The following is a 15,841-nucleotide window of genomic DNA, read 5'->3' as shown; positions in this document are numbered from 1 at the left end:
GATTTTACGGCAGTAAAAGTGTTAGTGTTTGCACGGGATGATTGGCCGGCGCGGCGTGACAACACGATTTATTGAGAGTACCGTTGTCAGTGGGTCAGAAAATTAGGTCAGGTAGGAGGAAGGCAAGTGGTAAGGGCCAACTACAGTTATCCCAGTCTGGGCTCATCCGGGCTCCACACCTGGAGGTTCTTTTCTGCAGAGGGGAACGATGGCCGTGGATAAAAAGATAAACCCGGCGCGGGGTCGTGGGCGAGGTGCATCAGAATCCGTGCGCGTCGCGTCGCTACGGATTTACCTTTGGCATCCTTTGTAGGAAATTCAACGACGCGGAGAGCTTGTCATGAATTTCGATTTCATGAAAAACGCGACGGCGACGTTAAGCTTTTTATTCCACCCTTTTGGCTTTGTTCAAAATAAAATCGGCAGGATCTGATCGTAACTCTTGATTTATAGGAAAACAGGAACGTACGTACGGTGATTGATTCTTTTTGCAACGAGCACGCACAAAAGAGAGAATTTTCATAGGGCTGGATCAAAGGGCGAACTCATTCTGGTGACGGGAGGTTGGGGAGATCGACGAATTCTTCGCTATTGCATTCTTTGCAAAGCGGTGTGCATAATTATAGACTAAAAGCAAATTTTACATTGTTACCGATAGCAAAACAAAAACTTAAGAAAATATTATATTTATATTATAATTATATTTATATTATAATTATATTTATATTATAAAATATTATATTATATATATTTCTATTTTTTTTCAAGTATTTCTAGTAGAAAAATATACAAATATGATATTTTGTTAAGTTTTTTTTTAAATATACAGTGTGTCTCAGCTAAAGGAGAAAGTGTTGTGAACAATCACAAACTCAAAGTAGCTTTTATATTTTTATTGATATTTAAAAAAACAAAAACAAATAAAAACTATATTTGTATATATATATTCCAATCTTCTATTATTTATAATTTGAGTTAGGTTCTTGTTTAAATATCACTAAAGATGCAAAAGATAGTTTTGGTCTATATAATTACTCATATAAATGTTTGATCATCTTAAAATTTATCGATTTTACTTTTCTATAATTCTAAACAGAAAATTTCGTTTAGAAATTGGAACCATTTTATCGCCTACAAAGAATGTAAGTTAGTCAAAGAGTTCATAAGGAGTTTATTAAAATTACTTTGCAATTTTAATCAAGATTGTATTCACTCTATAAAGAAATATTCTATTTCAGAAAAAGTGGTGATAAAATTAAGAATAATTAACTGTGTAAAGACCAATGTCATTTTTCAATTTATGAAAAATTCATAGAAAGTGATGTATGTAATTTGTGCTTTCGAAAATTCAAACACGATATATTTGAATGTTACTCCTCGCCAAAAGATTTTTAACTATTTTCACCTTCCATTAATATTCAACTAAACAGAGAACATTCAACCAAAGAGGTGTTATCAAATGCATCAAGGAAAACATACGTTATCCAGTATATAAAAACATATCAATCAGCAATTCACGATTCCTCTGAATCCGATCTGTTTGCCACATTAATTTATTTATTACAGAGGCACACACAGACGTAAGAACCTGCAATAAGCAGAACGTCGAAATTACTATTAATTAATAAAATTATCGACCAACGATCGTAGATTATGTTAGCACGTTATTGAAGGGTTAACACTGAATCCAACGATTTCTAATTAGACAGCAATTTAAATACTGCGATAATAACGGTGATTTATGTAGAATGATCAACAGCTGGTACTTTGGCGAGCTCTTCCGAACAGATTCAATGCTGTTACTTTCGAAAAGGAAGAAGGAGATCATTAAGCTACCTTAGGAGGTGATTATCCCATCTAAGCAGCTGATTAAGGTATCCGAGTAGCCTGGTGCAGCCAACTTACGCGAAATTAGGTACCCGCAGCGCTGATTAGCCAGCTCCTCGTGAAAGAAACAAACTTAACGGGCACAAAGTAAAAAGCAGTCGGGCTGCCCAAGAAGTTGATTAAGCCGCTTCGTCGAAAAGAATTTGATTAAACTGCACGGTACGAGTGACGCGTTATCAAAGTTAACTGGCGAGCTTTCCGGACACGCGTAACGTAGCGGCCAGCTGGGGCTTAGCTCCTGGCGAGCTAGCGATAAGAAAGTAGCAGCCAGCCCAAATAGTCCCTTCAGCTTAGACTGGGCTCGCTATCGCGATAAACGATAATAATATCTATTATTGGTAAGCTGCCGTGATAAATGACTCGCTGCAGGTTTAACCTGCGATCTTGCACGTTTATTACACGCTAGTGCTACATAAATTCGAATCCTTCAACTTTGCATTATGCATAACATATACAGTATGTGCAGTGATCCGCGTTAATATTCAGGCAACGTCTAAAACAGTATGACATTTTTCGAACGGAACGAAATGAACTGAATTCTATTTAGATGGTCGAAAGTCTACTGGACAATGCGTGTAAGTTACCGAGATTTCTTTTTAGCTCAAATCGAGAAAGGTAAAAAAAAACACGACTTTCTTATTTTCTTTTTCATTGCAACGAATTACAATTAAAAAAAGAATTTGTAGACATTGCCTAGTAAACTAATTTCTCTAAGAACTCAAAAAATGTAAGTCATTTCGTTTACTTTGAGAAGAATGTTACTTATATACTTTCAGAATATTAATGCCAGTCGCTATACATTTCTAACAATTTGACTAATATAATAGTTCCGTTAACTGCTTGCATTATGATTTCTTTCATAGTTACGTTGATTAGTACTTCTTTGATCTTAATAATTTCTCTAATAGGACAAGAGAATATTTGTTTCTCATATGTATTCATTTACTTTCATTTCTCGACCTTGATAACGGAAGAGTCTGTCTCGATTTCGAAGAAATGAATAACGTACGTATGTATTTAGTAGATTATGTATAAAATCTTTATCACAAGTCTGACTCGTTGTTACAGTGCAAAAGAGTTAAGAATTGTTAAGTACAATTCTTTTTACATACACAGTGGCTCAGGAAAGTATTCCGACATATTTTCAAGCGGGATAACTTTTTCAAAATTAGACCAAATGACTCAAATTTCTAAATCAGTGTCAATAGCTTTTATAGTTACATTTATTTAATCAATTGGATTAAATGTAATTCATATAAAATCTGATAAAAATATCGTCAAAGAAAAACTTTAAATTCGTTCCTCCTATTGCAATTTTAAATTCACGAAATTAACTTAATGTTTTTTTATGTGAAATGTACAATCGTAATGTTACCAGCGAACGTGTCATGATTTGCTTTTACCTTTCACTCCAAATACTAATGGTTTTTCATAAAATTGTAATTTTCGGAAAACACGTAATTGAATAAGTTTGATAAAAATTTATGACATCTTCGAAGGAGAGAATGATCTTTTTATATGCAAATGTATTTCCTCTAATATAAAAGAACATTAAAATCCGTTTACCAAAATCCTTGAATAAAGTAATTTGGTACTTTATCAATGTATAAAGACCATATTCACTTTTGTACTCATTAAAGTGCACAAACATAAAAACATAAATCATCTTCATTAATTCCAAGAATTATGAGTTATATAACAACGTATTCTTCCTATTAATCTATATTCTTATATATTTCTGACGTATTTACTATTTCATGTTTTTCTCATAAATCTCTCTGCTCATTATAATGTAAGATTTCATCACTATCATAAAACTATTTCTTCGTACGTAATTTCATATAACAAATAGGCTGAAAATAAGTTAGCTGATTGGTTTTCTCGTTATTATTACATAAAAATAGCTAATTGATCAACAGTATCGACACCTTCCTCGAAATGTCAAATAAGTACCAAACTACTACAGATTACTATGAAAATTCGCCCAACGTCTGCCAATATAAGTAAAAGTCCAAGTGCCTAACCGCACTTTGTATACAGGGTGTCCCAAAATGATGGTACTTCCGTGAGATGAAGGGGTTCCTGAGATCGTTTGAAGTAACTTTTTTCTTAGCGAAAATGCAATCCGCGGCTTCGTTTACTAATTATTAACGAAAAACAGTGACCAATGAGGGACGAAATTAGTTGGCGCGAAGTGGCCCAGCCAACGAGCGGAAGAAGTCCAGTACCGTTCTTTGGTTCGGTTGCCTCGCGCCAACCGATCTTGCCTCTCATTGGTCACTGTTTTTCGATAATAACTCGTGAAGGAAGCCGCGGATTGCATTTTAGCTAAGGAAAATGTTACTTCAAATGATCTCAGGAACCCCTCATTTCACGGAAGTACCATAATTTTGGGACACCCTGTATTTTGCAACATAGTATAATTTTCGTAAAACCATTCGTAACTCAATCGTCGCAAGTAGGTCGCTATAGCGCAATAATTTCAAGAGTTCACGTTTCCCAAGCATCGATCTTGGCAACCGGATTCTGAGCGAGGTGCTCTATAACAGATAAATTCAAGGAAATTGTTTCATTGGCAACGTACAACTTCACTTTGTTAATGCGATATCCGCGGACGGCGGCTCTAGTCTTAAATATATATGTCCGGTTGAAAAATGTGTATCGAACTCGCGGCGAGAGAACGCGTCGCGTATATGGAAATATGATATGCAGAACGCAGGTTGTTCCAGCCCGTTCGTTTAATTCCTGGGAGCCGTTCGACTAAAAGGCGGATGTCCTCGCTGACTTACGTAGGTTAGAATTCAATGACGCCGTATATTATGTTATATACCATTTTCGTCACAGCCGTACGCGGCCACGTGGTGTCCTGTGTGCGACAAACGAGTCAGCGACAAAGGGGAAGACACGTGCACGCTCCTCGCCCATATTCGCAAATCTCACCCCAAGCGCTCGTGTCAATATTTGCCCGAGGTACGAAATTTCACTTTGCCGCACTTCGAGATTCGACGATTCGACAACTCCTCTCGACTAGACCGCCTTGTCTTCAGGCGATCGCGGCGAATAGTTGTCCGACGAACCGGTAATTTATGGCAAAAATCCAATTTTTCAACTCTCATGGTTGAGCAAAATTTGTTTCTCTATATACTGACAACTCCTTGGAATTTTGAAATCTAGAATATTAACAACTAATAATATACAGTATAATATTATATATTAGGTCTACCGGAAAGTTCTGTCCGATAATGTCATTGCAAATTTCGATAGATATGCACATATTTATTGGAGGCATATATTTTTGAAAAATGTTGCTCACAAATTGCCATCACGCCGTCATAAGTAACGGCGGAAATTATATTGTACAATAAATATTACTAAATTTATGAAAAATCTATTATTTCTCGAACGGACAGAACTTTCCGGTAGACCTAATACAATTAATAATTGTTCGAATTACTCGTTACAATATACCAAAATGCAAGTCATGCTATACCTTGGTGCATGTAAGCAGTTATATTTCAACTGTTTACGCGAGTCAAAAGTATCTTTTAACATTTTAGCCCGTGTACGAAGAATGTTAAGTTTTTAACAATTTGAACTTGAGTAAGTCTTATAAAAGAATGTTTAAAAGTGTTTAATATAGGACTTTATATGAAAGCATAGATTGTTGTTAACAGAAGCTCGTAAATTTTAAGTGTAGTTTCTTGTAGATTTTTAGAAGTAGTCGTTGGACGTTATTTTATGCTGTGCATTTTATAGTTTAAAATGAAGGTTTTGAGCGAAGGTTAAGTCTTCGTAATTTGTTTGCAGCTGTGATTACAGTCGAGTCTAATTAATCTAATTAATGTTACTATATCTCGGAAACTAAAGCAGAGTGACGTGTTTTTATTGAGGAGAAAATTGCTCAAAATACTGACTTGCATAGTATGCTTAAATTTCATAAAAATCGGAGAGGAGGACCTTTTTATACATAACTATTCAAATTGTCTTAATGTTAGGTTTAACACTGTAAACTAATAAAAGTTTTGTTACCCGTGGTATAGTATAATAGACAATTTATTATTATACATGTATACGAAAGTTATGAAATCGTTAATAATATTAATAATTAAATTCGTTAAATATTAGTGTGAGAAGGAGGTGTCTAAAAAATCGTCCAAACGTGTAAGTTCGAAGAACTCTGTCAGAACAGGCAGCAACGTCAGAACAAACGAACCAAAGAAAGTCTACGCCACCCGAGGTACGTGTTTCATGTTCCAGAAATTTCACGATAAAGTATTAAATTGTTCGTCGTGGATAATAGTGGACACATGGAAGTCGCATAATGAGATGAAAATCTGTCCGAAATGTAAAAAGGAAGCAGTCCCGACGCTTCACGCTCGCGGAGATAAACTGACAACGTCGCATATCGGAGCTCTGTGTCTCTTAGGGTAAGCTCAAGTCTACTGGCATAACGTCACTTGCAGCCTTTATTATCTGACTTTGTCCTAATTCTTCTCAAACGATGGTCATTTGTAAAAAGAGAAATACTTAAATATCCAAAGAATGATCGCTAGACTTTAAAATAGCAGAAAGATCGAAAGAATTTAAGAATCTCTGGATATTATTTTCAATTTATGAAGATTATTAAAGAACATGATTAAAAACCAAACGTTTACTTAACTTTCAATTTCGTGCAATCGATGCAGACAATTTTTGTTTTTCATAAACATCTGCAATCTAATCAACGCCACGAATTTATTTCACAATTGGAACAATTAACGAGATATTAGTAAATTAAGTCTTAATACGTTACCAAATAGATTTCAATGACTAATACAGTTTCTATCTAACTCGATCAATATTCCTAAATTTTTTTTTCAAACCGTCCATGCTATTTCCTTTAAAGTGAAGTTTTTCGTTCATTAAGTAACCAATATGCCGCAAACGTTTATCGAAATTCCTGCTTTCGTGCTTTATTTTAACAAATCCAGTCTCGGAAGAAATTTGTTACATTAAAGGTAAATTAAAATGTCCATTGAATTGTTTCAACATTTATATTTAAATACATTCTGCATATATTTCTGTGGCTACAGTGCACATATAGTGTGTAATCTAATAAATAGTTAAAAGATCTTTAACGTTCAATCGAGTTTTTCGTTTCCTTTTATGGGTACAGGGAATAGATTTTCTTGCAAATGTTTCGTAAATGTCCCAGTCTGCATTTTGAAAGCGCTTGATTGAATGTTAGCTTACGAAGGAAAAACTTGCGTAGCTTTCACAGTCGATTTACGTGAATACGACAAGTATTCTCGTTTGTTAAAAACGTGATGATTTATGGTAGATGCTGGCCGCTTTGCTTTGTGCCGCTGATGATGAAGCGTGCGAAGAAAGTTCGCATGATCTGCCCGTTGTGCGGATACGTGTACGGCAGCTTTGAGTATAAAAATACTGGGCTATCACCGTGCAAAACAGAATCCGAAGATTCGCAGGCGAGACTGTCATCCACACCGATCAGTTTTCGATTGCAAACAGTGAACGAAGATTGAACATTCGTGATACAAAAATAACAAAGAACGAATAAACCCCGTCAAATTCTGAAGTATTTTTGTTCTTTAACTTTAATAAAATATGAATTAAAAGAAGGCATTTCGGCTCGACATTTCAAAGGAGGGTATTAACTTTTCAGGAATTGTTATTTTACAAGCAAATATATGTGTTTTCGGAGCAAAATGGCATAAATGGCATACTGCACCGTCGAATATATGTTTCAAGGAGATAGACGGTAAAAACATCAACATTTTTCTTAAATCCAATTATATTGTAGTGAGCAATTATTATCGCTATCATCGCCGTTAGCAAATTTATAGTTTCAACAGCAGAAAACTTGATTTCATTGAAAGACATAATACTCTTGTCTTTTCATAGACGTATTTAGATACTTCTTACTTCTTTATTAATAGTCTACGGATTTTATGCATTCGTGACGAGAATGCATATCAGAATCGTATTCAAAACAGTAAAAATATTTAAAGAGTTGAAAAATATAGTTGCTTTATTTTCAGCGAAATAAAGTAATGAAAGAAAGCAGGACATGTTTATATAGACTTTGGATACTGCAAACAATGCAGGCGATCTTTATTTTGTAAAAAGATCCGCAGTCTTGCGATTAATAGTCAACATTATGCTCTAACGTTAGTTTTTGATTTTTTTCCCATCATCGTTAGTTACGAACACCACAGAATTAATCAAAATAGGACGCTGCGTGCTAATTGCTATCATGTTTATTTTGAAACAGACACGTTTCTATTCGATTCCAGTATATTGCAATCAATGCAGAGAATTTTTTTATGTAAAAATCCGCACACGAATTATAACATGCTGCTTCTTATTCAGAAACATATTTCCATCTTTGAACTTGTATGTATAGTTTCGTAAGTATTAAGATTTTCAAACTATGATACGCAGGATCGCATACATTACAATACGAATCCAGATTATTCAGAATTTCTCGTTGAACGCCTAATCTTTCGAAGTATCACGAAGCGCTTAAAACTTGCTTCGATTTCTCGTGTAATTTGAGATGGTTTAAGGAAAACATAGAACAGAAAAAGTTTCTCGCATCCGATTTAATCGTTTCACGAAGCCTTCCTCGCTCGCAAGTTTTACGTTTCCGTACCAAAGAGATGAATACAGGAAGGTAATATTCGTAATGAAGCCGTAGAGATGCGCCTGCCAAGTGTATCTGTGGATTGCAATTAATTTTGTCTTGATTTCAATTTGTACGAGATTTGCAAATATTGGTTCGTATCTCAAACACCTGGAATAATTTATTTCCCGCGTCGTGGTGCAGCATAAAATAATTCTCAAATAACTCGGATATTATCCACTTTAAAATATATGCAGCAATATTTCTATACAATATTTGTTGGTTATATGTATAGGTACATTAAAGTGCTATATGAATATAAGTGAAATTTCTATAGGTTAATTAATGCTAAGTTTATTATTCCTAGAACAATTAATTTATTTATTTCAGATAAAGATGTCCCAATCAATCTCTGCAGATATTTGCTATCTGTGAATTGATACCTTTTGTTATTAAATTTAAAATAAAATAAAGCCATAGTAAAATACCGTCTCTTTATACACTTCATCTTTATCGTTCTTAACTGAAATAGAAAATAACCAAAATCCACCGAGAAGAATCTGGTAATTTAAACCGCTTTCATATCGGTACCTTAATCTCTTATTTAATTGCTTACAACTACTACTTGCTATTCTCTTCGACGTTTATGCAAAATGAAAATGATCTGTCGCAGCACAAAACAACAGTCACAAATTTCTTTTCCTCTTTGAGAATTTCTAACAAGTCGAAAGTAATGTGTCTCGATACTCTTCATTCGATACTCTTGATTCTGTTCATTCTCCCAATTATTTCCAATAGCAGCTACACATTTTCGTAAGAAATCTATAAAATACGCAGTCTAATTATCACCTCCGTGGACGTAACTAAAACTGGGCTCCGAAAAAGCCTGGCCGCTCTGATTTAGCTGATATTAGGAAACATGTGGGCGTACAGATACTCCTAGTACGTGTTGTACGTTTCCATTTATATTACAAGTTAGCCGCGATACGTGCACTCGACTATAATTTGTAGATCACTGCCAAGGCTCTGGGTACACAGTTAAGGTTTAACTCGATTCTAAATGGTTGCACATAATCTGTCTGGTACACTTAATGGAGCCAGTCGCGGCCTGGTTATGGCGGGACAGTATGAATAAGCTACCAAGTAATACAGTTGCTATTACTTTACCGGGATCTACCTTGCGTGGAAAAGGAATTAGGGAAATGGTATTACCGGGTAAACACCTAACGAAAGCGAGCGTTAACTTTTATACACCGCGTTCATAAAGCACCGCACAATAGCTCACAATTAACGCCGTTCTTAGGTAAAGAGGTATTCGTCTCCTTTAAAAAGCTGCTGCAAAAAACGCGTTGTTCACACTGCGTTTTAAATCTCACTGTTCTAGATTTCTTGGAACTGCATTCAAGCGTTCGTAGCAAAACATACTTTATTACATTAGAATGGTGATTAATCATTATTATTTGCTTTTTTTATAGTTTCTAGTGAGTTATACAGATAGATACAATTCTTAATTAATCTGAAACTTGTATTTCTTAACGTTTATCTTAAGTGAAAAACTAATTAAAGTAAACTCTTTGGCATGGTTTTGAAGTTACATCAAATGTATATTGGATTAAATAAGAGAATCGAGAAAGAATTTGTACTAATTAATACCCGATTATCTTATCGATATCAAGAGTTGTTACACAGCGATTGTTTAAGGTTTATTTAAAATTAAAATGAATGAATGAATTAAAATGAACAATGGCGGTTTCGAAACAAAATTCAACGAAAATTCTTACGTGTGGCAAACTTCGAACAGAACTCGAAGATAAACTCGAGAAAACTTTATCCAATTTAAGGGTTCGGCGTAGATTATGTAGTAACGATGATATCATTTAACAAAGAGGTCACAATAAATTAACGTTGAACAGCGAGTAACAGCTTGGAAAAATTCACCTGGGAGAATGTAGATTGCAGATAATAATTGCATGGCCGTGCATTCGTTCGCTTGGGAAACGTGGGGTACAAATTCATCGCGATTAATCAAATTCCTATGTAATTGAATAAACTGTCAGGCGGCATGAAAAATTCGATATTTCACGTGCTCCGTGACGGTGTTAGTGTTGTAATATAATTTCTCTTTTCTCGATCGAAATGAAGTCACAGTAAAGAACAGTATGAGGAGATCTGCATTTCAGATTAACCTCCATAAACTACAAATGGTGCATGGTGGCAGTGTTATCCGTAGGAAACGGAGGTAAGTCGTGTCCGTGATCCGTCCCTTCCCTTCTCACCTAACCTAATCTCACTGACGGTAATGAGTCAACTCCAGTTTAATTAGGCGCTGAACAGGCGCCTGAATACACAGTCTGTGCTTCAGTCTGGGATCGTGTGCCATTTGCCTCTTTCGCAGTATGTATCTCTGCGTGGCACTTATGATGCTGAATCATTAATTATCACAACAATGGCTAACAGGCAATTAAGAAACGCGTTGTGTCGTTGTTAACGAAATAAAAACGTAAATCTTATTTTCTTTAAAGCGGTATAAGTATACAATTTAATTCATCAATTTTCATTCAAGTAGTATAAATATACAATTTAATTCATCAATGTTCTTTTAAGCAGTGTAAATATGCAATTTAATTATTCAATTTTCTTTTACATGATATAAATATACAATTTAGTTATTTAATTTTCTTTTAAGTAGTATAGATATATAATTTAGTTATTCAATTTCCTTTAACGTGGTATAAATATACAATTCAATTCGTCAATTTTCATTCAAGTAGTAAAAATATACAATCTAATTCATCAATGCTCTTTTAAGTAGTATAAATATACAATCTAATTATTCAATTTGCTTTTATGTAATATAAATATACAATCTAATTATTCAATTTTCTTTTAAGTAATATAAATATATAATTTAATTCAACAATTTTTTTTAAACAGTACAAATATCCAATTTAATTCATCGATTTTCACACTGATAATTAATCGATCAATTGTGAAAGAGAAAATGAATTCGATAATTTTCAGATTAAATATTAATTATTTATTATAATATGAATACGCACAAATTCAATGTAACGTTAATTCGATAAGTGACACGAGAAGAATGCAAATTAATTATTCGCATTTACAGTAATGCCTCCTTAATTGACGCTCAGATTATCCACAAAAATGGATGTTTTTATAGTTGTTGACAATTCGTAACTATAAAAACAAACCGCAAGGCTCGAATAATCGTATCTCCTTTTCCTAAATTGTCCAGTTTTATGGACAATCTGAGCGTCAGTTAGGGAGACATTACTGTATTGGGATGCAATGGTATACTGAAGAAGTATATAGAAGTGATAGAGGTTTTAGAAAGAAGCGTACCTTTTCACAGCGCGGACAGATTCAGTGTGCTCGTGTAAACTATATCCACCTACCTGAAAGCAAAACAGGCAAACGCGTCAGAAAAACACGAATTAAACAATGGGATTAAACGAAACGGCTATTAAATTACCAGTTTACATTTCAATTTGATTCCGGTCCAGGCTATTGTTTTTACAAATTATCAGAGTACCTCTTTTTCACGAATCCATTGAACGAGTCTACACGCCATTGTTTTGGTTAATTAACGCGGCCCAAACGAAAACAGGCGCCGCCATTAACAACTTTACCAATTCTACTGAAACAATGGCGACTGGCATGCCTAAAATTTTCTCGACCAATAACTGAGTCATTTACGCTATACGGTTACATGATACACTTTTATGTATTGCACTTGTTATAATTATGTCATTTCCGAAGCATTGATTTTGTCAGAAACAGATACTGAAGATAAAAACCTATTAATTGTCTTGAACCTTCTTTATTGCCATAATAATTACACTTTCACTATTTCTAACATTGTTTCTAATATTTTCAAATTCTTTTACGAATCGCTTACTAATAAGGACAGAAATGTTATGTAAAGCATGCTATTATATCATAAAAATTTGATCAACCTATCATTATTTCGGCCTTTGTGTCTCTGGCTACAAATCTAACTTGATAAAAGGTGCAACAAAATTCTAGTATTTAATAATTAATAGATTAGACTTCTTCCTCTCGAAACTTTCATTGTACAAATTTCCAGAGAGTTTGTGATTTCAACTACACAACTTCATTGAAAGTTTCCTAAGTGTCTGAGATTTTGTCTTTTTTTTCTTCACGCTATGGGAAAAGAAGCCAGCAAATTTTTGAGGTAGCTAAGAAAAATAGAGAGAGAAGGGGAGAGAAAGAGAGAAAGGGAAAGAGTAAGAGAGAAAGAGAGAGAGAGAGCAAGAGAGAAAGAGAGAGAGCAAGAGAGAAAAGGGAGAACAGGTTATAAGCAGCAGGGCTGCTTCATAACTTTAATGGTTAAGTTGTTCGCAACTGTCTACGCGATAAGTTCATAATGCGACGGCCTCTCGTTTAGTATTGATAACTATGCTGGCTCGTCACGCAAACTTTAGAACGACCGCGTGAACCTGTACCCACGTAGAAGTCACGCCATTCGGTCTAATAGGTTTCGCAGTTGCGGACTATCGAGCTCCGGTTGAATAACTTCACGCTTCCAGCCCGCTATCGACACCTTTGTGCTTTGGAACTGACATTGCTTCCTAACGATCCGCAGAAGTCAGATATTAAACAAATGCACTGCGTCTCGTAACTACAAAACCACCGGAAAATTTTAAATTTCTATACATGTAATCGAGATAATGACGAATGAAGTATGCCATAATTGATACAAAAGTGATACATTTCGTTCAGTAAAGAAAAAAGGAAAACAAAAGAAAATTAATTTATTATTGTTTCGTCACTACTATAGATTGCATAATTACCGACTTCCTCCAATACCGGTTTACCAGTAATTTATAGGTACTTTGCATTTCCAAAAAGCTAGCATTAAAAGAAAAAAAAACGTGACAATTCTAAGGTTATTATAGTTTTTAGCAGGAAAAACGACGAAAAAATAGATTTTTGCTTCTTTTTACTACAGCGCTCACAATTGAAAAATCTGAAAAAATACGATACTGTAGAAATATAGACATTGTCGTACGAGAACTTCCACATAAAATCTGCATTTTTCCGATCTTTTGAAATTCTTGATTTTTTACGAGCAAGATCGTCTCAATTTAGGAATCTCAAACCTATTGCAGAGTGTGCGCATTTGAGTCCTTGACACGTCTAAGATTTTTCTTAGAATTTCTAAACACCATTAACCAGGGAAAAATAGGCCAAAATCTGATTTTTTGACTTTACTCCATAACGACCTAAAAAATTAATAGGCTAAAAATAGCAAAGATTAAACAGCGCAGATTAAAAGAAACTAAGAATGCTGATGCGGTATTCCAGCTTATCAAAATTAATTAAAAGAGCAAAAAGGTTTCACTTGGCTTTTATATTTTGAAATTAATATGCACAATTTTTATTTTGCACAAAGATCCGCATTGTTATTATTACTAACCCTATGCAGAAAAACTGGAAATTTTTTGGCGATGTTCTAGTTACGGGTATGTCTCTCTCAAAGATCTACGGTGAGACGAGTCTGCATACCGAAAAGATTTCTTCGCGTTGATCCGCCATCCTGGCCGGTTCTCCTATCTTTCGCGTCGTGGATCATTCTTCGCGGGGAATAGGGGAATAGCTGAGGAAATCTTGGTTATCTGGGGAACAGAACGGAACGGAACAGAAACGGATACACAAGGGACGGGCGCAGAAATGGCAAAAGGTAGCGGAATGGCAGGGAATGGGAAAAGTGGACCGTAACTCGGTTCATGGGTCACAAATACAACGGACGCTTTTACCGCGCGCGCGTAATTCGGGAAATTGAAGCCGGCAACGCGGGTAAACTGCTTCCTCGTTACTTCTTTCTTTCTTGGCTGGCGACCCTCATTCTTGCCCTGCGATTTCCCTTTAGCCTCGTCTTCCCTCCATCGAGCCACCGCCGCTTTTTTTAAATTAATACAATATAAATGCAAATTGAACAGCGTGGACGGCCGGCGATCAACGGTAAACGCGGTGGAAGTTTTCCTTGCGTGGGTCCGATATTTTCGTAAACGTTAATGGCCAGATTTTTAAGGAGTCGGTCTTATCATTCCTCGATGATAAGCAGCACGCGGTGCTGTGATGCATCGGCTCGACGCGCATCTTTGTACATGGTTCTCATTCAGAAGAATTTCTTTTGTATGGCGATAATATTGATTTTGGGGCAAATTTTTGTAACTAAACTCTTCAAAAATGTTTCTGTAAATCATGACACATTGTCGAATGTTGCAACCAGAGTCGAGCAAATTTTATTCCAAATAATGGATATAATAAATTACAGATTAAATTAATATTTCATTTAGGAGAATGAGTATATTTTTTCTTTAATTAAATATTATTTAAGTAATCCTATGAATAATTTATTTATTATTTCTAATTTGCAAATAAAATGTTATATTTTTTATAGATTCTAGGGGAAAGACGATTTTATAAAAATTATTTGAGGCAATTTGTGAGAAAAATAATTGCATTGAATGCAAGAAGACGACAGAATCGTTTCGAGAATTTAAGGGCAATGTTGAATTTCTTGTAACTTAGGAAGATAAATAAGAAAGAGAGAGAGAGAGAGAGAGAGAGAGAGAGAGAGAGAGAAAATTAATGCTTATGTAGCCCCTATGTATTCTAACTACATTGCGGATCTTTATGCAGAATAAAAATGTTATGTATCGAATATAAAAAACAAGAATTGCATAGACGCTTATTCCTGTTTTGATTAACTTAAATTATAAATAATCAAATTGTTAAATTGTTTTAATAGTATTACTGCTTCATGGTTCATCTGTTTGTTTGTTACATAACTGAATAAAATCCGTAGTCGACTTATAATTAATGCGGACAATGCTGTACTTTACATACAAATCTGCATTCTAAAAATTCTTATACAAGATATGCTTACCAGTTTTTACTAGAATCCAAAAAATTAAGATATGCAAGATTCTATATGATTTTCCAGTTTATTGATATTCGATAAACGAACCATACCAGTTGGTATCTGGCGTTATTCGTGTTCAACAAACGAAAGACTTCAATTCACGTCTTCGGTAAATAATATTTGTAAAATGAATGACGTCAATTTACGTCTCCGGTCAACAACGTGTCTCATAAAAATTGATTTGGAAATTTAAAGACGTCTTCACATTTGATCGGCATGATTACAAAAACAGTACCGGATTATTTTCATTTCATCAGTAATCAATTTTTAATTTTAACTGTTAATGAAGAGTTTTATCGTTTGATCTAAAATTAAAACGATAAGTTGTATAGCTTCCTCCTTGATGTAAAAAATAC

At 34.6% G+C, this 15,841-nt stretch overlaps 3 protein-coding genes across 5 annotated transcripts in view; 1 reads left to right on the top strand and 2 right to left on the bottom strand.

The window, feature by feature from the left end:
- twin (CCR4-NOT transcription complex subunit 6-like twin) overlaps positions 1-1,856 on the bottom strand; it is a 178,996-nt gene extending 177,140 nt beyond the window's left edge. The window contains exon 1 of the mRNA XM_076519380.1: positions 1,837-1,856. The gene's annotated coding sequence lies outside the window, so the exon portion shown is untranslated. The remainder of the gene's footprint in view (positions 1-1,836) is intronic.
- LOC117219489 (CCR4-NOT transcription complex subunit 6-like) overlaps positions 1-15,841 on the bottom strand; it is an 816,126-nt gene that overhangs the window by 76,957 nt on the left and 723,328 nt on the right. The window lies entirely within an intron of this gene.
- LOC117219490 (uncharacterized) lies at positions 4,503-7,512 on the top strand. Its single transcript, XM_033468674.2, has 5 exons — positions 4,503-4,676; positions 4,732-4,857; positions 6,013-6,124; positions 6,188-6,314; positions 7,208-7,512. Exons 1-5 carry the CDS (start codon positions 4,659-4,661, stop codon positions 7,410-7,412), a joined length of 588 nt encoding a protein of 195 aa, XP_033324565.1. The 5' UTR covers positions 4,503-4,658; the 3' UTR covers positions 7,413-7,512.

This window comes from Megalopta genalis, chromosome 2 (genome assembly GCF_051020955.1).
Source record: "Megalopta genalis isolate 19385.01 chromosome 2, iyMegGena1_principal, whole genome shotgun sequence".
Classification (NCBI taxonomy): domain Eukaryota; kingdom Metazoa; phylum Arthropoda; class Insecta; order Hymenoptera; family Halictidae; genus Megalopta; species Megalopta genalis.
This window is presented reverse-complemented; position numbering and strand designations above follow the sequence as displayed.